Source organism: Primulina huaijiensis, chromosome 3 (genome assembly GCF_012295235.1).
Source record: "Primulina huaijiensis isolate GDHJ02 chromosome 3, ASM1229523v2, whole genome shotgun sequence".
Classification (NCBI taxonomy): Eukaryota; Viridiplantae; Streptophyta; class Magnoliopsida; order Lamiales; family Gesneriaceae; genus Primulina; species Primulina huaijiensis.
The window spans coordinates 1,597,306-1,618,241 of NC_133308.1; the positions used below are offsets into that span (position 1 = coordinate 1,597,306).

The following is a 20,936-nucleotide window of genomic DNA, read 5'->3' on the forward strand; positions in this document are numbered from 1 at the left end:
AATCGAGGTCATCTTGTCCCTTATAAATGTCCAAGTTTGCTCATTCATTTGGGAGATGAGATATTACATTATACCACATTCAATAAATTCTTTCTGTCCGATAGATTGTCCACCCCATTGAGATTGTTGGGAAGATATGTTAGTAGGTGGGGTGAAGGCATCCTAAATGCCAAAATAGTGCACTGCATGCCCGATGCTACGTTGGGGATAGTGAACAGGTCCCGTTGCCGCATGCATGCGCCATATGGCGCAGTTGATTCTTTTTAAATCCTAAATGCCAAAATAATGCACTGCATGCCCGATGCTACCTTGGGGATGATGAACATATGGCGTAAGTTGATTAGCCTCACCACGTAATTAAGTTTTAATTAATTACAGTTATTTTAATAAACTTGATTGAATTTAATCATGTTTATAACATAATATAAGTTTTAATTGATTATTGAAACCAATAAAAGTAANATTTAATGATATTCAGAAATTAATATTATATTAAAATAATAATGCATGGGTTCAAAATGACACGAAGAGAGAGTCTTTATTATGAAATTAGGAGGCTCGAGCATTGGGCTGAGCAGTTCAAAACTTAATAGAGCCCGTTACCCCATAATGACTATTCTTTTTTCTAAAAAATATTTGATAAATGTTATTTTAACAAAATTCCGAATTTCTGATAATTTCTCATGTTGACTCTATTCCAACCGCAAAATAAATTAAAAGTTTGGTTTCAAAAAATTGCTCGTTAATGCAAAATTAATTAACTCAATTAAAGTTGTACGTACATGTATATATTTACTTCCAATTAATTATGTTTTCCCATTAGAAATTAATTAACAGATTCCGAGACCTAATATTTTTCACCCGACAATGAAAATTACATTACATAGTTTTGAATTTGCACTCAAGAGAAAGTGCGCTCCACTTCTGGACATGCACTTCTGGACATGCACTTAAACATAAATTAATCCACATGTTGCTCAATATAATTATTACAACTCTAGCTGAGAAGTAGGTCCCTTCACCATATGTATACTTTAATCAATCCTGGAGAAGTTAAAGAGTAAATAAATAACCTTAACAAAAATTTAAATATAGAAATTGTTAAGTTCGTGTATTTGAGCATAACTCCACTCAAAAACTAATTCAGAAGAGATGATTGTCCATGTCCATATAAACAACTCATAAGAACTTAATTCAGTCGCATGATTTCTCGTGTTAAGAGATAAACTACTGAAACGTGGAGTTTACAAGATATTAGTGATAACGTCAAAATAGTAATCCAGCACATAACGGCACTGAACTTGGAATCTACACCCACAGCACTCACGCATTCCTTATAGCTCGAATTCAGGATTGAAGTATCTGAAATACGCCGGAGATATATCGATTAGTTCAGCAGTCGGGACAGCCTCTTCCAAGTTGTGTTCTTGGAGTGTGGCGATTATTAGCCCCAGACCCTGGATAGTCATCCACCTCTATTTCCATCAGTCTTCTCTTTTTTGTGTTTAACTCCCACCTTTCACCTTTATTTTCCTGCATATTTAAACTTCTCTTGAGCGATTTTTTTTAATGAATACTCCGACTACTGCAACTACATCCACTTATATATATATAACTGAATATTGTATCTTTAAAATTTTTGGGATTATGTATGATTTTTGAATTTGATGTAAACTAACTTAAAATTTAAGTCATCAAAAAGAAGAAAGATCAAGAAAAGTACTATTGCCAAGATAGTTAAGGCAGTCTTTGATTCATACATGAACAATATTTAGCAAGCATTTTATACATACCATGTCTGCAACTGACCTATAACTTTGAGATTTCTGCACCAGATTTCCATTTCCTGCAAATAAGAGAACAAATTTCATACGAAATCATCATCAACTATATATTCAAGATTTACGAGGGAATTAATTCAAAAGTATTTATGTTAAAAATTGGTCGCTAGCTTACTTGTAAATGGGATTGCTCCACTCAATCCGATAATGCAAGAAAAGCACAAAATAACCAGCAATACTCCAGCACTTGAAGTATTATCCATGAACGCCGAAGCAAATCTGAACCATACGCACTCACAAAATCTTATATATATATACACACATATATATCTCTGCATAGGAAATTTCTATAATATGAATAAAAAATGGGTGGAATATTTTATATATTTAATTTAATTATAGGGCAGTGGGACTGGTTGTTGCTGCGACAAAATGAAAGAAAGTCAAAAAGGGGTATTGTCATGCTGCACAAGTCATAATCGGCATCATGCATGTGGATACGTACTATTTAATATGTATGTGGTCAGTGTTGGGATTATTTTTCATCAAAACATAATTTATTTCAGTTTTAATTTTTTTTTAAAAAAAATTTCATCTCGAATATAATAATTAATTTTTAGCCTATCTATGTTGGATAATTATTTAAATTAACATACTGTATTTTGAAATACTTCTGAAATAATATAATTATCATTAGATATTAAATTACACATGTCTTACTAGCTCTCGAACTCAAGACCTTCCAGACTATAAGTATTTGGATTAAAAAACCTTTGGATTAAAAAGAATATTCAGAACCGGGTTACCGGATCTTGTATTCGATCCACACCAGATTTTTATTAGGCTTGGCTATTCTCAATTTAGTTGGGTCGGACATAAAAATCATGACATTTTCTTAAAATTAATTATTTTCAGGCCTAATACAACTAGGCTTGGATCCAGCCCAACTTTCGTGTACAAAAGGGTATTTCTGTAACTCTGGCTCGGGTCTGGAAACCCTAGCCGCGAACTCTCGGTCAAAATCGATGGATTTATACAGTTTTCCTCTTTATATATACATATGCTCATTTTGTAGCGGCTGATCATAAACCCTAATTCTGAGAAATCTAAAGAGCTCGAATACGCCTTCGTCGGCCGCTCTTCTCTGTTTAAGGGCTCGGTAACTTTTACCTTTGTGAGATCCAAGTTATTTTCTGATAATTGGATCATCTATTTCTATGGTTTGTTAAATTTCTTTAGCATTTGATTTTTAAATACCGTTTTTAATCTGGGATCCTCGAATTGTGTGGAAATGATGAGATGATTTATTTGTCGTACTTCTCCTGGAGAAAGATGAAATTTTTTTTATTGGAAATCAGAATATCTGATTCTACTATTCCTTTATGCAATGATAAGTTTAAATATAAATATTTATTCATTTTATTTTATTATTTCATGCGTTAAGGATAGTTCAGTTTGTTCTGTGTCCTGCCTGTGATGGTGTTAAATATACTTTGAGTTATTCGCTATGAAAATCTTATTAATCTGAGGCTTTGACGCATTTGACGTTTTTTCCTTTGTCACTATTATGAATTTGCATTCCTTTTTTTTTAGAAATGCTTATTTCACTTAAAATTTAAAACGTTTGTTTATATTTTTTTAATTCTTAGCAAATGATGATAAAATAGACAGGGACATCAGAGCTCCATTGGGGGAAGATGATTATGTCTAATGGGAATCTCTCTGATGCTATGTTAATTCATTGTCGATTTTACACTTCTCTCTAGGTTTTTTAGTTCATGACATATGTTCCTTTTTATGGTCAAAATTCAAAAATATTTACAATCTTTTATCGATTACATAAATGTCTACCAAAAGCTATATCCGGTGCTTAAAATAACACCAATTTTCAAGTCATTGCAATCCAAATTTCCGGAAAAATTAGTATTATGAATCTCAGATTCTCCAATATTTGAATCCATTGTGATGCTTGGTATTTGGTAATAAACATTTTTTTTATGTTGTGCATTATATGTTGTAAAAAACGTCTTGTGAAGTTCTACATTGGTGCCAACGATGGTGTTAAATATACTTTGATTTGCTGTGAAAATATTGTAATCTGAGGCATCAAGTTCAACATTTTTTTAAGATTATGTTGTGGCCTTTAGGTATTGTTCATATTGGTTGTGACTTTGCACATTGATTACCCTTGTTTTCTATTTTCTTGATAACGCTTTTTAGGTGGTTTTATCAATTCGAGTCGGTTAGTTAATGCAAGTGATGATAAACAGACAGGGACATCAGAATTTCTTAAGAAATTGATGATTTGTCGTTGGGAATCTCTCTGATGCATCAGTTTACACGATCTGGTGTATGTTTGATTATGTGCATTTTTCTTTAGTTATAATTAATTTTTATCAAATTTGAGACGCACTTGAAAATTTTGAAGTGTCTGGTTATTTGTTTCTGTGGCTTTGCCTATTGCAACGGCTTCCAAAGTATTTCGTTGTGCTTTCATACTTTATGTATTTTTGCATCGAAACACAGCCGGTGATGTATACATCACATAACCATGAGTTCGTTCACTTTGATTATACTTTTGAATCATCGCAACTGAGGCTATGACACCCTTCTTTTCTTTGACCACTCTCTTAAATAATTGTTTTCTTCGATTCAAATTTATATTTTATTTGAAAATGCTGATTGTAGTCTCTGATTCTTATAAATTAATTGGTGTACTTGTTTTGTTCTGCTCGGATTTCATCTTACACAGCATCCCTTTACATACTGAAAGATATGCCGATGATGTATAAGCTATTTGCACGTATTATCAGAAATGGCAGTGTTGATATTTGATTGTCACTACCTCTGAGGCAAGTCTAGGATGCTGGAGAATTAGTTTATTATGTTAGCGGAATAATAATCTGCTGGAGGGTGCCATTTTTAGTGAATTGTTTTTAAAATATCATATAAATAATATATTCTCTGTAAATAGCAAATATTATCGAGCCAGATTGACCCTGGTGGCAGAATTTGCTCGTGTATATTTTTTTAGAAGGGAGATTTTGACAATAAGACTTGGTCATTTTTATTTGTTTTTTAAAAATACGTCTCTACGGTTTGATGAGAGGCTTATTTTTCGTAAAAAGCAAAAAAGTTGACCGGACTGTGTTTTAAACTGCCCGTTTTAGCTGTATTGAAAAGCAAGACTCCCTCAAACTCTCCCTTAATATATGTAGGCTTAGTTAGTTTGATTGTTTCTCTAATGGTGGTCTCGTGCCAGAGAGCCTGTCTTTTTGGGAAAATAACATACACTGGACTTTGTTTTTCCAGAAAAACCCTTATGTGTACTGTGAGGGGAATTTTGGGAAATGGGGATGTCAAAACCTTCGTTTGACCAATCATATTTGGTCAAATTGTGTTATAATTTTGTTCAATTTTTTTTAAATAATTGTAGGAGAGTTATGTATATTTTTTTGAAAAAGGGTTTGACAAAAGTTAATTTGATAACTATTTTTTGTATGTTTTTAACTGCCCTGATTTGGAACATTTAAATTCCTAATTTTTTGTGATATTATGAAATTTTAACAACCATTTATAAAATATATGTATGGTGGGATATTTTGTTATTTTAACTTGGTTAATTGTTTTTTTTAAAATAATTTCCCCAAGTGTATTGTAATATATTAAGAGCAAATGGTCAATAGATCTTCATCCAAATTGTTAAATGTGTATGTTAATTTTGTCAGATTGATTCTTTTTTTTTTTTGCAGTCTAATGACACAAAAAAATGTTTCTGCCTAGGTCCACGTGTTTTTTTGGATGAAATTCAGTAAAAAAATATTGAAAATTTTGAACAAATATACGATTTTTCAAAATTAAATGTTTTAGATATGACGTTAATATATGATTTTTGAGTACTCAAATATGTGTAACAAATTTTGATATTAATGAGACATCTTTTTTGGATGAAAATTCGGTACAAAACTTTGAAAAATAGCTATCAATATATGAAATTTTAATATTAAATATTTCAGAATTATTATGAGTATCCAATTATGTACTTTTGTCGGGTGAAAATTCGATGCAAAGCATTGAAAATCTGGTATTGATATATGATATTTAAATGTTAAATGTTTCAGATCAATCATTAATATTTGATTTTTGAGTGTCCAAATAAGAATTTTGGTATCAAACACACATGTTTTTTTCATGTGAAAATGGTACAAAGAATCATTAAAAATGTATTACTAATATAAAATATTTCAGTATACTTTTTCAGATCGTATACTAATATATGATATTTGAACACACATTCAAGTGTAGAAATTATTGATATTAATATAGTTGTTTCAATTTTATACTCAAAATGTTATTTTTTTGTACTAGATATAAAACAATTTGTTTTGTAATATTATATATATGTTCTAGATTTTCGATGTTTTACATCAAATTTCATCTCAAAAAATATGTCGCTCATGGAGTGCATAAACATTTTTGTGTGACTGCATAACAAAGACACATTTAATTATGTTGTTGGATATTTAAAAGCAAGTCTCCAATATATTAAAGGAGTTAGTTTTTCAAATCGAAAAGTTGACCGAGGTTAGATAATAAGTTAGATAACCAAGATTATAAAGAGTTCATTTTTTATTGTTGCATGTTTTTTGTCCATTTTTTTCTTTATATATGTGTAATCGGGGTTATTTTGGGTTACATGAAATTATTAAACAAAGCAGTGTACAATTTATTTAAAAATAATTAACTTTGGCAATAGACTGGCCTGATGATTAGCTAAGAAAGAACGGAGATTCGAATGGCGTTCTTTTGTTGAAGCCTGGGAAAATTAGTTGGGCTCCAAAAGCGTTATATGTAATTAACGTTTCTATTGTCGATGAAGGCATCTGCGTCCAAATGTGATTTTTCCATTTATTATTATTTTATATGCTTTCTGGTATATTTTATTTAATAATAATAATAATAATAATAATAATAATAATAATAATAATATTTTTTACTATTAAAATTTATATATTTAAATATGATGAGCTGCTTTAGTTAGAATTTGAAACTCTTAGATTTTTGGTAACTACGCTGAGGAGGGTTTGAGTTTTTTTGGAATGGAAGAGTGATGTCTGAGTGTGGCTGTTTGCAGGTACAAAAGGGGATATACTTGTCTATGCTGGCAACAAGTATGTATCCTTTCATTGACTCTTCAAGTTTTTAGTTCATGTTAAATCTTGGATTCAAATATATTAGTACTTTGTTTTCTTATTTCCGTCGTTTTATGTTAATTAGAGTATGAAAATCTACTATTTTTAATTTTACTCTGCTGGTTATTGTACTAGTCCTCAACTGTTTCATTAGAATTATTGTGGTGATTAATGGAAGAGATATCACCTATGTATCCATCCATTGCACATATGAATTGTGGTGAGCGATCTTCATGCTTTTAGTAAATTTATGACTCGAAATGATGTGTGTTTTTCCTCTCTTTATCAGGTAGACTATACGGTAGTGTTTGTTTTTTGGCTCTTGATGTTTGTAGATAATGGGCTGGCTGCTGGGATGGGATTGTAAGGCCTTTTTTCCTTGTTCAATCTTGGCAATTTAATTTTTTAAATAGTCGTGATTTTCTAATACTTTGGTATATAGGTTTTATGAATCTCTATTTTATGGCATGCGTTCCTTGCATAATACTTCTCTCATCATTTTGCTAACCTTAAAAAGTACCATGCTTTTATAAAAGTTTCCTATTAGCAAGTTGTGTTAAGCTATAAATTTGTACATAACGTTGACTTGCAACTTCGGATTTACGTGTTAATTTTCCTCGCACCTTTATGTTTCTTTAAGTTATTTCCTGTAACTAGCGGCATTATTCTTTTTACGATATTTGTCATGGCCATAGGGATCTTGGTTGGCAGCAGAGATATGTACGTTTTTGTGGTAGGATTTCCGTTCTTGCTCTGCTTCTTTATCCCTTCTTGTGGGCTTGGAGCCTTGGACTATCATTGGTACCCTATGGTTCACTAACTCAGGAGATTGTATAAGCTGTTTTAATTTCCTCGTCTGAGTACGAACTAATGGATCGTATACCTCATACCAGAAATAGAAAGAACTTCTGGAATCGTGTCCAGTTACCTGAAGAAGGTCAGAAGTGGGGTTTCCTTATTTGGCTGCTGTGTTCAGCTATTGTGGACTTGTGTGCATTGCCGGTATCTGTATAGGAATGGTCAGTTAACTGATCTTTATTTTGAGCTTTCTTCTTAGCTTAATGAGGCATTATATCTATCTGTTCACATGGTGTATGTATCTCTTTCTTCGAAACTATATGGTTAAACTTATAAGCTATTTAGAACAGCTTACAAGGTGTTCGAAACTGTTTGATAATATAAATAATCTGTTATTATATCGTGAGATCTTTCGGAAAAACTAATAATACTGGTTTATGTTTAAGATCTTGCAATAAGTTTTATTCAAAATAGTCTCAATATTTATGCTTTTATTCTAAATTATTCTCAGATCCATTTTATTCAGTTGTTTTTTCTGCCTTCTGATTATTTGATTTGTTTTCTCTTCCCTCTTGATTTTTTTTGCTTTCTATGAAAACTTATTTTTTTATAAACACCGAACGAAATTAATTTTAAATAATATGTAAAAGTTTATAAGTTACTAAAATATCTCACAAGCTTTAGTAGCTTATGAGATGCTCAAAACAAGTTTGGGCAAGCGAGTCTTCTTTACGTGAGAAACCATTATTTTAATTTTTATACTATTTGATGTGTTGAAACTTTTTACTCTTACTTCAGGTTTTGGCTGACATGGTTCGAGTGCCAGATTGGGCGCTTGAGGCTGCAGGCCAAGAAATGAGAGGGATGGGCTAAGATGCCGCTGCTACCAACCTGGACCGTACTTGACCCCGGCTCAGGTTAAAAATGTGTGACTTAAAGAACTCGAGTGCGAGGTCTCGACTCAATTATTTGGTTTACTTGTCTTACCAACTATATCAATGGCTGTCTTGAAACATGGTTTTCTCAACGTTCTGTAATTTAATCTCTCTGAAATTGATTTTGAAGCAAATATTTTAAATCCATCAAAATTTTGCTTCCAACTTTATTCTTGCATTCAATTCATGTTATTACCTTTCTTTGTAAATTGGTGATATTTTGTTTCAACGTATAGAAAGAAGCTGTGGAGGCTCTTGTTCAAGAACTTCCAAAGTTTAGGCTGAAAGCGGTTCCTACAGATTGCAGCGAGTGTCCAGTTTTATGTCAGATATGAGGTGAGATTATCTATGTTCAATCAAAGATAATAATCTGAGCGATGATAGCTGATACTACGCCATATAGTAGTCTCATTGTACTTTAGCAATATGCTAGCTGACAGCTGTTAAGATTCTGTATCTTGTGATTATTTTGTCGTCATTTTATTATATTGGGAGCAACAATTGAATCTAGTGTCACGCGTGATTAACCATACGATGCATCAATTGAAACCAAAATGTATGTTTCATCTATTGTACAATTTAAAAGATACGAATTGCTATCACACTTAGTTTTTTATATACTTGGTTCTAAATTATTCAATTCTATTCCAGTCGATAATGAAAATTAGAACTTCTCTTCCCTGGAATTATAGTGTATAATACGAGACAGGTGTGATATTCTACGAGTACTTGCGCAAATTTCCTCACTGGACACTATGCAGGTTCTGGGTCTTCCTTGTGCCCACAATTTTCACGTGGAATGCTTCGACAAGCGGCTTCGGCTAAATGTCAAATGTCCTAGATGCCGGTGTTCGGTCTTTCCGAACCTCGATCTAACCGTATTATCTGGCATCCAGGCTGATTCAGAGAGGTCATCTTCCAATGTTGTCATAACAACTCGATACTCGAGAAACCAACCTCATAGTCAGTTCTATCTTTCGATGTTCCAAGGCTTGATGCGCGCTGTCAGCTCAGAGGATTCTGTCTGGCAGTGAGACAAACTGTGGTGAAACCGAGGCAAGCAGAGGGCCACTAGCAGCAACTCGCAACGTGGAATTTGCAGAGCCTGCACAGGTTATGATCGAAGGGTCTTAGCCTCGTCACTCCCCCGTGTAACTTCTTCTTTAGTACTCAAACCACCTGGGATTCAAGAATTTGATATGACTTGGGGTTCTGATTCCTTTTTCGTACTTGTTTGGGACATGTTTTTTGTTCAGAGGTACCTCTCATATCCTCAGAGGGGCACTTTCATGCCTGGCCAAGGTGTTTTTCCCTGTGTTATATTGTACTCATACATTGTCATGTGCGTAACGTATTTCAACACTATGTTTTGAATGTTCAATGTTTTTACAATAGCCATCAGATGCCATCTTCTTGACTTGGCTGGTTTAAAATTGTATCATCTTATTGGATTTGAACATAACTTTTTTCACATATTCGTCGATTTAGAACTAATCGGATATCTGGTATCAAGCTTTGCCTGTCATTTTCTCGAATTAATGATTAAAATCACTTGCGGTGTGTTTGGTACCACGAACCCACGATAGCATAATAATTGATTCATAAATTTGGTTTATATGCTTTTAATGTACTAAAGATCTTAACAGACAAAGAAAGGCAGTGTGCAAAAGATTATCTCATGGGGAGGTTGGTTGATTAGAATAATAAACATTTGTTGTTAGTGTCTGGTCATTATACAATTGAGGCATTAATAGTTTATGTACTCAGTCTGGTTTGTAAACCATCTTCTAGCAAATAGCACAATGATCCGCGCCGCCGCTTTCTTCGATATTGGCTTTAGACCGTTTTCCTGTTGATGTCGTAGGAATTCTCTCTGGAACAACTTAACCTTTGGCTGGGATAAATAGACTGATTGACTGGGATGAGTTAGCTTAAATTCCGAGATTTTTCTTTTTATCTTATTTTATTTGTTTATTTGTGTTTCTTTCAACATCCAACAAAATTTCTTCAAATCTTTTAAAGTTATCTTGAACTAATATTATATTAGGGTAATGTTTGTAAATGTTTTAAAAAAGTGATTGTGTATTTTTTTTTTACAAATTTGTAAAAAAAAAATTAAAGAAAAATTTCATAATGTCTTTTTTTAAAATAGTTGTAAACACTAACACTATTTAATTATTATTTGAACAAATATTTTTTTCCCACTTAAAAAGTATCCGATTAATTGTGGTAAGCACCGTTATAGTGATCTAAAATTATCTAATAAATGAAGGATATGAGTTCAAGACCAAGTTGAAGTAATATTGGCATCAATGACTATATATTTAAATATGACATTAAATTTTTTTTTTTAAAAAAAATGTAGATTCGATGATTTTAAATGCTTGTGAGTCCAATGGGATAATAGTAGTCCTTCAAACCGAGGCCAAAAATTCTAGTATAGTTTATAAGTAACAACCATGTCCACTCGTCATATTTAATGTCTAAATTATATATGTATGAAGATATAATCGAGTCGAATTGAATTTTTAAATATTTGAGTTTGTTTCGTTTATAATCGAACGAAGTTAGAGCCAATGTACTATTATGTCAAAAGAATTTGATTGTAGCCTAATTCGGGCCGACTTTTTGGTAAAACATATCCTGTCAAACGGGCTAAGCAGGATTGGGCGTTTTTTGGCGACTAGTGGCCTGCTTAATCACCTATCTCCATACCACCTTTGATTTCACTTCACAATCTCTCTTAATCAAAAGCAGCGGCGCTCGGAAGCATCACCGAAATTGTAAGCTAAGATATTCTTCGTTTCTATTTATACATTATTTTTCCGTCTTCGATCCTTGTTGTATTGAAAACGATAACCTGTGATCCATAATTTTCTAATAAGACTAATGTAGATGCATGCGGGGTTTGGTGAATTTATTGGAGCAATGAAATATATTCCAGATTTGGATCGAAAACAAGAAAAAAGTGGAACAATTTTTTTCGGATTGAACAGAAATTTCTGTCCTGTTTTACACGACAAAGAAATTTGCTGCGGAGCCTAATCCGGCGCCTGCGCCGCGCCCCATCTTAAATTTGATGAACATGAACCCTAATCACGTTCCTTTTATTGTTTTGAGAACCAGGTTCCATTTTTCCAGTGAAAGAGTGTAGTAGAGGAAACAACCCTTTACGCACTACATTCAAGCTCGCCACTTTTTAGCTGCAGAGCGCAGCTCTATTATACGTATAAATCACTGTATCGATCAAAATCGTCCATTAATTTTAGGTTGCGTTTGGATTAGTTCATTTGAGCTGATTTGGATTTGGGGACAAAAGGGATTTGGTATTTGAAATCAGCAGATATGGCCCATTACTAATTTCAGCAGATTTGAAATGCCTCCTCTCACCCCATCATTTCAAATCCATTTCTTATATTATTCTTCTAAATCAGCAGTTCTTGTCTCCCGATTTTCATCGCAACTACCGCCTAGAGTAAGATTTTCTTTCGCGTTGTTCAATTCCACTTCCACGGTCTACTGTTGGACTCTGGATTCCGTATTGAAAAATAACGTTTGATTTCGAATTGCACAAGTTGGATTTAGTGGGCAAGATTATGAAGTTAGGATTGCCGTTGTGCACACAACTTGATTCTAAAATTTATGTGCAAGATGCAGTATAATTTGCAAGAAACAAAAGAATCAACATCTGCTTGTCACAGGTCGCTCCATTTCACAGACATCCATCTTCTTTTTTTAATCGCTCTTGCATATCTTTTTTATTTGAAAAGTAATGAGAAATATTACTTTTTAAAGAATTTCTTATAATTGGATTTTGAACTCGATGTCTTCTCCAAACTTGAAACCTTGTTATCGGATACTAGGTCATCGATTATATAGCATTTTCGTTTAATAAAAAATTATATATAGTAGTTTTACTTTTTTTAAAAGTGAATATAGCTCTTTTTTTTAAAAAACGAATAGTTCATATTTTAATTTCGTAGTCATCGGTTAGGAGTTAGGACATAGCTAAACCATATATCTGTATGGTGCCCTAATTGAAGGATGAAAAAGAAATGTAAAGAAAGAAGAGAGGAAGACAAATTTTCAATTTACAGGTAATTTTTTTGTTTCAATGTCGAGAGCTTAATCCCAACTGACACCTTTTCCACGAATCCTGGTTTTCGATTTCTTTGTTTTTTTGTTTGGTTTCTTCATCTAATTCGAAATTGGGGAAAAACGATTTTTTTTTTGTTTTTGGGAAATTCATGCTGAATGTACATCAGACCTTTGTTGTTTGATTTCTAAACTCGAATCGTCTTTTTGTTCATCTCATTCACGACACATTTTATTGTTCTTTATTCCTGGGCGGTTCAATATAGATGGCACTTTCATACACTAACTGTTTCAACTTCCAAGAATTTATACGAAAATTTTTATGTTTCTCCTATGGGAGCACAAAGCCCGGCCTCTCAGGTTTAGGATCCGGCCTTTCATGGAGAAGCCAAGTTGAAGTGATTATGACGTTTTTTTGTTATCTGCCGAGGCTGAGTACCGGGCCTTGGCTGCAACTGCTATTGATCTGATTTGGATACAACAGCTTCTTTCAGAATCGCATATATCGTGTACCCAGTTCGCTCACAACTTCAACTTGCATGTCTTTACAAAGCCTCTTCCAAGAGTTCTTTTCCTTCCACTCATTTCCAAGATGGCTATCAAAGATCTTTGTTGTCCACCTTGAGGGGGAGTTTTACACTTAATTGGTAATTAGTCAACAGTTAGGAAGTAAATATCTTAACCTCAAGTAACTGTATTTATCCTTTATATAGGTAAGTACTGCAAATACGGGACATAGAACAAAAATTCATTATGAATGGAAATTTCCACACCCTCTGTTCCTTTGTGTTCTTAGTTGTAATATCTCCGATGTTGGGAGAGTTTTATACCACTACACAAATAGGATTTCTTAATAATTTACACCAAATACAATACACAAATATGTTTTTCTTAATAATTTACACCAGATACAACAATTTTTTTTTATGTTTGATTAATTATCTATGCATTTCATTTCATCATCACTCCATAATCTAGTACATGGTGCGATCATGCTGCTACACGATGTCGTTTGTGTTTCTGTTATCACATCCCTAATTACGAGTTCCAACTAAATTTCCCCTCTAGGGTTAGAAAAGCTATATCCAAATCTGCGGTATCATCTGGTAAGTTGATTCCTTTCGTATTTCTCAGATTCTCTAGTATCTGTGAATTTGTGAACAATTTGATAATAACCACGACAAGCTAGGTTTCGGAACAGGTTTTGAACTGAACTTTTTGATTTATTTTGTATACTATGCGTTGAATACATGTGGATGCTGTAAATATATGTTTCTCTTTTTTGGTTGAGACTTGCTTCAAATGATGTTATATGTTGGGATACTGAGGTTTTTATGTGTTACATAGAGTAGGAATGGCGACTGAACAACCAAAGCCAACAACAGAAGAATCGAAAATTGATCTATTTGAAGACGATGACGAGTTTGAGGAGTTTGAAATTGATTATGGTAAAACTCTAATCCCTTCCCTATATTTTATGTATTCACAAGGGTTTTACAATCTTTTATTTGAATATGGCATATTTTATAGTTGGGTTGACAGTTTTGAATGTTTATTTTTCAATTTGTTGATGGGTTGGCATTCTCGTGATTGAAACTTGTTGCGTAGGTTGAGATTCGTCCAAAGTACACAAAATTGATTCCTCTATCTTGTACATGTTAGTTGATTATGGACATAGTTGTCAATGGACAATCGTGCGTAGCGCAAATGTTTCCCGTGGCTATAACGCATAGCAAATAGCGTAGCGAGGACTATTTGAAAGTTATGCGGCACAAGTATGTAAATATATAATATATAGGGGACAGTAACATCAATTCAACAGTTCATGCTTAAGTAACAAATATATATGTTCAATGCATATAAAGCCTCAATTCTAAAACTAGAAAAATATAATTTTAAATTCATCTTCTTCATCAAGATTGAGACCATCTTCTTAATTTGAAATTGCACAACGCTCGGTATCATTCTCTTCGCTTTCTTCATGTCGAATTCATCCTCTTGATCTGCAAGATTAAGTGTAGTGGATGTTCTTATTGGTCTTTTCCTTCTAGACTTAGATGTGACCGCCTTCGAGCTTTCTATAGGTGTAGATGTTGTCGCCTTCGAGGCCCGCGTTGATGTAGGGGTTGCTTTCGAGGCCCCTTTGGATTTCCTCAATGTATAAGGAGCTTCATCTACTCGAACAACATCTGCAACATCTTGCCAAGTCAAATCATCACCATCATGAACAAAGTCAGGCTCTTCATCCTCTAATCTCCCTACCAACCATTCATTGTCATCATCTATTTCACTCAATATTATAGGATTGATGGTATCACGACTATCGTATCTACGTCTCAGAGCTCTGTTGTACTTAATGAACACCAAATTTTTCAGGTTTTTTTTTGCTCCAACCTATTCTTTTTCTTGGAATGAAGCTGCATTTATTTATATAAGTCCGGCGGTCGACAGCCCGAAGACCGGCAAGCCACGAGCAAATGAAGAGGAGAAGCAGTGGAGAATTGTGGGGTTTATGTTATGGTTGATTGGGAGAAGCGAAGAAGATTGAAATAGAAAATGAGAAGCAGAGTTGAATTGAAATAGAATTGTGCCTAAAATTTTTGCAAAATGAGCGTCCAAAAATGCTTTACTTTTTTTAAAAAAATGTTATGTAGCTTTGCTTTACGCTATCGCCTCAAACGCTATCTCGATAACAACGACAATAGTGCTCGCTACTTTGAAGTGCAGTGCGCATAGCGTCCCGTAGCCATGGGGCTTCGCTTCGCGTCGCTACGTGCAATGTGAGCGCTACGCTCGCTATTGACAACTATGATTCTGCGTTTGTTGTATTTAGTTTGCTTGCTTCTGTTTCTGTTGGATGGGTACTTCGTACTTGTTAGCTTTGAGAATTAGTTCTGAGGTTGTGTGTGGTCCTCGAGGCATGTTAAGGATAAATGTTTGATTGACAGATGGAAGCAAATGTTGAAAGATAAAGATAAGATTTGTTGATGGCACCGATCTTAATAATGGCGAGCTGCTAGAGCTTCATTGGTTAGCATTTAATACATTTATTTGTGATCGATGGCTTCCAGATTTTGTAAAGTATTTACCAGTTGTAAAGCTTTCCTGGTGTCACAACTCTCAACATTTGTCGTAACTTCAGAATAAAATGAAACAGGTGAATAGTGACGATTTTAGGTAAAAAGAATATGGCAAAAGCAATGATCTGGAGTTAAATCTAATTCATTTCTTGTCCAACATCCTTTGTCATACCATTCATTCTAACAGGAGAACGTTCATGTTCACGATCCAACTCCAACTTATGGCTGCTCCTGGACCTTGGACAGACTGGCCAAGTCATTCGCTGTCATCCTATCCTTGCCTTTATTTCAGTCCTACAACCAATATGTCAATCCCTTCATTAGGTTTTACTGTCATTGTCCATTGATGATCAGGATCCATTTACCACATTGGACGTTTATACGAAATTTTAGGGATGCTTAGCATAATAGCAAAAGTTAATGATATGGTCATGTATGAATCGCCAGCTCATATGTTTTCATTGATTTGGTTCTTATTTGAATTATCTGACAAATAAGATGAATGAATAGCGAATCACCCTGATCAACTCATTTTTTCTCTTGTATTTATGGAAATAGAACAAGCATCATACTTCGATGATTGATATTTTTTTGGTCAGTTTTTTACTATTTATTTGTACCTGAGGTGATAATTTCTGTAACCAGATTGTATAAGGAATTGGCGGTTAATTGGATGTTTGCTCGGTGGTCTTTTTTCTTCTATCTTTCTTTTCCACCCTTCTCCACCCTTCTTTTAGTGGAATATTGAAGTTGTGGGCGTGTGGGAGTTGGGACTCAATCATGGAGACTCCAACTTAGTTTTTGAATGAGACTCAGAATTCATCTTGTACTATTTTGTGCATTTTCTGTATTTTATGCTCGTGGCGATGAATTTTTTAGATTTGGAGGACAAAGAAGAAGGCAAAGAAGCACTGCAGCAATGGGAAGATGATTGGGATGATGATGATCTAAATGATGATTTCTCCTTGCAGCTAAGGAGAGAACTAGAGGGGAACACTGAGAAGAACGAGGCCAAGTCTACATGACTTTATTCATTTTAGTACTTCTCTGTTATGAAACTTTGCCGTATAGATATATACCATCTTCAAAGCCTTATTTTGTTTCGCCAAAACAATGTTGTTTGCTGTATTTCTGATTGCAAACTTTTACCAGACATGATTTTTGAAGTTGCAAAGATTTGGCATGCTCTTCATCTTGTGAGCAATTGAGCAAAAGTACAACGAATGTGTTAACATGAATTGTCAATTTGTGAGCAAATTTGACATCGTCCAAATGGTCTGTCAATTTCTCGTTTCTTAGATTTGTGATATTTCTGGGCGTTTGATATGAATATTGTAGCGATATGTCTTGCATAGATCGCGTGGCTATCAGAGATGACACATTTTCTATATCGAAATATGAGCTAGCCGAAAATTAATCCATACTCATCTCTCAGTTTACTGTCCATGTGAAAATGCTGCGACCATCCAGTTCAGGATATACATAATACTTGGGAGCTACTGCCGAAGTCACTATCCATATGAACACATTCGTTGTACTTTGCTCGATTTACGTTCTCTATTTCAAGCGCCTTCTCTTGTAGTTTTCTGTTGTGTTAACAAAGAAACCGTGTGCTGATGATTCAACTCTCTTAAGCCCTTCAGAATATTCTCTTCCTATACATGGAGACACTGTTAGAGCCCGTAGAGGTTGAGAACATAAAAAGTGCTGGTGTACAGTGGCAGAGCCATAGGTTTAGCGTGGGAGCAAAACTAAAATGAAAAAATTTAGTATGCCCAATCTCATTTTATACACGTGGTATATTTGATTATGTATAGGAAATATAAAACTGAAGGAAGTTGTTTTAACCCCATGAAGGACGTGTACAATATTTTGATATCTGAAGTTTAATGTATCGACCGAATTCTTCCGTCTACTGATCCGTCTCCATTTTAAGGTTATTACCAATAGATAGGATGCCAGAGGAAACTGAGGAATTTTGCTCCTCTTTCTCGCAAGAAAGCCTGAGCCCTGTGGATACAAGATTAGCATTTGGTGGAGTATCGATGTTGGCAACTTTTTCTGGACTATAATTCTTGTTCGAAGATATGGGACGATTCTGCCGTGTACAAACGAGATATTCTTCCCCAACTCTTTTGATGGCACCATTATGCAAGGACGCATGCTCTTGGACAGATGGAGCTGAAACAGAAGTTCAAGTTTGTTATCTAAAATAAATTATCATCAAGAATCAAGAAGGGTAGTTTCAAGAATGATAAGGTGGTTTGTAATCCTAGAAAAAATGTAGATAAAATTGAAAATACCCCTGCAACTATCTCAAAAATCCTGATTTTCATTTTTCACACAAGTTTTTCGAGCATAAGTTTTGCCTTTTGGCTGTGCCAATGTGTTTTTCCATCTGCTCCAGTGCCACCATATATGCATCGTTGGTGTCTGAATCTCGACTATGCAATCAGAAACTACTGTGAAGTGGCTCTTGAATCAACACAGCTTTGTGAAAACCAAGAACCAATTATCCTCCTAAAATCTAGTTGGTGCTTCGCTTGTTCTAGGTCGATCCTTCTGTAGAACTTCAACTAAACATTTTCACGGACCCAATAAACATTGTAGCTATCATACTTTGGCCATCAGATGTCATCTTCTTGCCTTGTCTGGTTTACAATTGTATTATCCTATTGGATTTGAACATGACTTTTTTCACATAATCGTTGCTTTTCCTTTTAGCTTATTTTATATGTTTATATGTGTTTCTTTCTCCATCCAACCAGAATTTCTTCAAATCTTTTAAAAGTTATCTTGAACTAATAATATTAGGGTAATGTTTGCAAATACTTTTTAATAATGAATTTTTCTTGTGAAATTTTGTAAAAGAACATTTTCACTTTTTTTAAAAAGTGAGTCTCATGTGAGACCGTCTCACGGATCTTAATCTGTGAGACGGGTCAACCCTACCCATATTCATAATAAAAAGTAATACTTTTTCATTGATGACTCAAATAATAGATCTGTCTCACAAATACGACCCGTGAGACCGTCTCACACAAATTTTTGTCTTTTTTAAAATATTTGCAAACACCAACGCTATCTAAATATCATTTGAACAGATTGTTTTTTCAGTTTTAAAAAGTATTTGATTTGAGTAACGGGTTTTTGTAATAAGATGTACCTTTTTGAATTCATGTGGATGATGCTAGTTGTGAATATCATTAATCTTGATATTTGGATTTTGTGGTGGAGAATCTCTTATAATAATAGACATTTATTTGAACTGATTTTGATATTTCTATACTCTCATTATACTCTCATGTGGACAATGGTCCACGAGAGATTATGCTTTCTTCATTTAATATGCGGTTTCTCAAACCTAAAATCTTGGATAGGGTGGAATTATAGACTAGGGTATCCATGTGTTGTCATATATATCCAAGAGAAAATATCTTCCTAATGCGATCAACTTTAACATTTTTGAAAAATCTCCATTTTAACTAACACACAATGTGATGATGGTGGTGGACCAACGCATTTTCTGTATTTGGTAATGTCTCAAAATATACTTTTTAACACGCGGAAACGACCAAAAAGAGAGTTGAAAATCCTACAAAACCAAGAATCCTACAGTACAGACCTAGACAACTTCCGATAATGGCTTTTCAAAACCACCCTCAGTGACTTGTTTAACGAATAAAAGGCACTAGTGAATAAGGTGCTAATTGATTTTCTGGGAATGAAAAAGGTGGATGATTTGGTGGTGCTAGACATCGATACTGTGTGGAAACATGTTAAAAAAATGTGATCAATGTCAAAAGTCATATGAACGGACTCGTCGCTTTCCGCCATGCACTTGTAGCCTACCATGTTTACAAGCCTAAAAATTCATGAGCGACGAGCTCTTTTTTCCCTCTTCCTCAAACAATTCCTCAGAACGGTGGTGCTGCTGGACAAATTTTTTAAATGATGGAAAGTTTCTATAACTTTGATCTTGTTTTCTTTTTCTTTTTCTTTTTTTTTTTGACCCATGATCATGTTGTTTACATCTTTTTTGTTTTTAAGATCCAAATTAGTTTTAAAAATTTGTTGATTGATGCATAGATATTGAAATTTGAAAAAGATCAATAACCTGTCGTTTTTATGTTTTGGAAAATGGTAGAAAATTTGTCCACGCTTCAAATTACATGACAAGCCAAGCACATGATTAAACAACCTGCTGCTTTTATGATACTGGTATTTCGTTTATACGATGCGCAAAATGTGATTTTATATAATTAATAATTAAACTTAATAAGTATTAGTGTTTGAATAGTTACTTAAAATTATTAATATAAAAGAATATGTTTAACTTTTAAACATTATTATAAAAAATTATTATATCAAAAATATTTATGTCATTATAGAGACACTCAATTGAGGATAATAATCTAATATAGTCAAACAGGTTTTTTTCTATTGGTTGTGTAGAACTGTTACTAATAAAAATATTAAAAAAATATTTAAAAAATTAGATATTATTTATTTTGTTTATCTAAATTTTAAATAATAAATAAATATTTTTCAAAAATTCAAAAAATTTATCGTTTATTAGATGAATAAACTTTGATTAAATTTTTAATTATTTTCAAAGACATGTTTAAAAATATTTATATTAAAGATCTAATCAAGATACATAGTAATAATAATATCAATTTACGCACCATTAGTCTATAAAAAATTCATGATGACATTCTTTTAAAAAATTTGAAAACATAATATTATATAGCAAAAATATTTTATTTAATATGATAAAGAGTGTTAAAAATTATATATATATAAAAGTAACACAAAGATATTACCGGAATTAAATAAAATGATATAATCGACGCAAATATTGAAATGTAGTTTTTATTTTCAAAATATATCAAATTCAAATTTGAATTTTTAAAAAAAAATTGAAACAACTTTACATTTAATTATGCATTTATTTCTTATTTGTTTTTAAATATTAATGTGATAGGTTAATACATTAATAATGATAAACATTTCTTTTTATATATCATTTTATTTTTGACAATAACTTTCCAA

The 20,936-nt window shown here is 33.2% G+C and overlaps 3 protein-coding genes, 2 long non-coding RNA genes and 5 other non-coding genes across 12 annotated transcripts in view; 7 read left to right on the forward strand and 3 right to left on the reverse strand.

Annotated features, from left to right (window-relative positions):
- LOC140972901 (malate dehydrogenase, chloroplastic-like) overlaps positions 1-19,516 on the reverse strand; it is a 28,912-nt gene extending 9,396 nt beyond the window's left edge. The window contains exon 1 of the mRNA XM_073435374.1: positions 19,513-19,516. The gene's annotated coding sequence lies outside the window, so the exon portion shown is untranslated. The remainder of the gene's footprint in view (positions 1-19,512) is intronic.
- LOC140972043 (uncharacterized) lies at positions 1,211-2,092 on the reverse strand. Its single transcript, XM_073434517.1, has 3 exons — positions 1,957-2,092; positions 1,794-1,846; positions 1,211-1,533 (listed from the first exon to the last, which is right to left on the reverse strand). The coding sequence occupies exons 1-3, from the start codon at positions 2,042-2,044 to the stop codon at positions 1,393-1,395; spliced, it is 282 nt and encodes a 93-aa protein (XP_073290618.1). The 5' UTR covers positions 2,045-2,092; the 3' UTR covers positions 1,211-1,392.
- On the forward strand, positions 2,815-8,688 carry LOC140972897 (uncharacterized). The gene is made up of 3 exons (XR_012174551.1): positions 2,815-2,940; positions 4,002-7,992; positions 8,570-8,688. It is a non-coding gene; the product is annotated as an uncharacterized lncRNA (long non-coding RNA).
- On the forward strand, positions 3,246-3,314 carry LOC140974676 (small nucleolar RNA Z267). The gene has a single exon (XR_012174833.1). It is a non-coding gene; the product is annotated as a small nucleolar RNA Z267 (small nucleolar RNA).
- On the forward strand, positions 3,427-3,513 carry LOC140974679 (small nucleolar RNA R44/J54/Z268 family). Its single transcript, XR_012174836.1, has one exon. It is a non-coding gene; the product is annotated as a small nucleolar RNA R44/J54/Z268 family (small nucleolar RNA).
- On the forward strand, positions 3,825-3,891 carry LOC140974677 (small nucleolar RNA Z267). Its single transcript, XR_012174834.1, has one exon. It is a non-coding gene; the product is annotated as a small nucleolar RNA Z267 (small nucleolar RNA).
- On the forward strand, positions 4,031-4,114 carry LOC140974680 (small nucleolar RNA R44/J54/Z268 family). Its single transcript, XR_012174837.1, has one exon. It is a non-coding gene; the product is annotated as a small nucleolar RNA R44/J54/Z268 family (small nucleolar RNA).
- On the forward strand, positions 4,558-4,636 carry LOC140974685 (small nucleolar RNA snoR122). The gene has a single exon (XR_012174842.1). It is a non-coding gene; the product is annotated as a small nucleolar RNA snoR122 (small nucleolar RNA).
- LOC140972898 (protein DELETION OF SUV3 SUPPRESSOR 1(I)-like) lies at positions 11,309-17,047 on the forward strand. 3 transcript variants are annotated; one of them, XM_073435367.1, is made up of 4 exons: positions 11,315-11,489; positions 13,780-13,907; positions 14,149-14,249; positions 16,761-17,047. In XM_073435367.1, the coding sequence occupies exons 3-4, from the start codon at positions 14,156-14,158 to the stop codon at positions 16,904-16,906; spliced, it is 240 nt and encodes a 79-aa protein (XP_073291468.1). In that variant the 5' UTR covers positions 11,315-11,489; positions 13,780-13,907; positions 14,149-14,155; the 3' UTR covers positions 16,907-17,047. The 3 variants fall into 3 exon arrangements, with proteins under 3 accessions (XP_073291466.1, XP_073291468.1, XP_073291467.1); XM_073435365.1 differs by lacking the exon at positions 13,780-13,907 and having other exon boundaries at positions 11,309-11,489; XM_073435366.1 differs by lacking the exons at positions 11,315-11,489; positions 13,780-13,907 and adding an exon at positions 13,936-14,002.
- Positions 12,180-13,773, reverse strand: LOC140972900 (uncharacterized). The gene is made up of 2 exons (XR_012174552.1): positions 13,422-13,773; positions 12,180-12,394 (listed from the first exon to the last, which is right to left on the reverse strand). It is a non-coding gene; the product is annotated as an uncharacterized lncRNA (long non-coding RNA).
- Positions 19,517-20,936: the final 1,420 nt, after the last annotated feature.

Bases quoted from the DNA above. Each gene is read 5' to 3' on its own strand.
- LOC140972898 (XM_073435365.1), top strand. From the start codon at position 14,156: ATGGCGACTGAACAACCAAAGCCAACAACAGAAGAATCGAAAATTGAT. The intron at 14,250-16,760 runs GTAAAACTCTAA...TGAATTTTTTAG, and splicing joins GGAGTTTGAAATTGATTATG to ATTTGGAGGACAAAGAAGAA.
- LOC140972043 (XM_073434517.1), bottom strand. From the start codon at position 2,044: ATGGATAATACTTCAAGTGCTGGAGTATTGCTGGTTATTTTGTGCTTT. The intron at 1,847-1,956 runs GTAAGCTAGCGA...TCTTATTTGCAG, and splicing joins TGGAGCAATCCCATTTACAA to GAAATGGAAATCTGGTGCAG. The intron at 1,534-1,793 runs GTATGTATAAAA...TTAAATATGCAG, and splicing joins ATAGGTCAGTTGCAGACATG to GAAAATAAAGGTGAAAGGTG.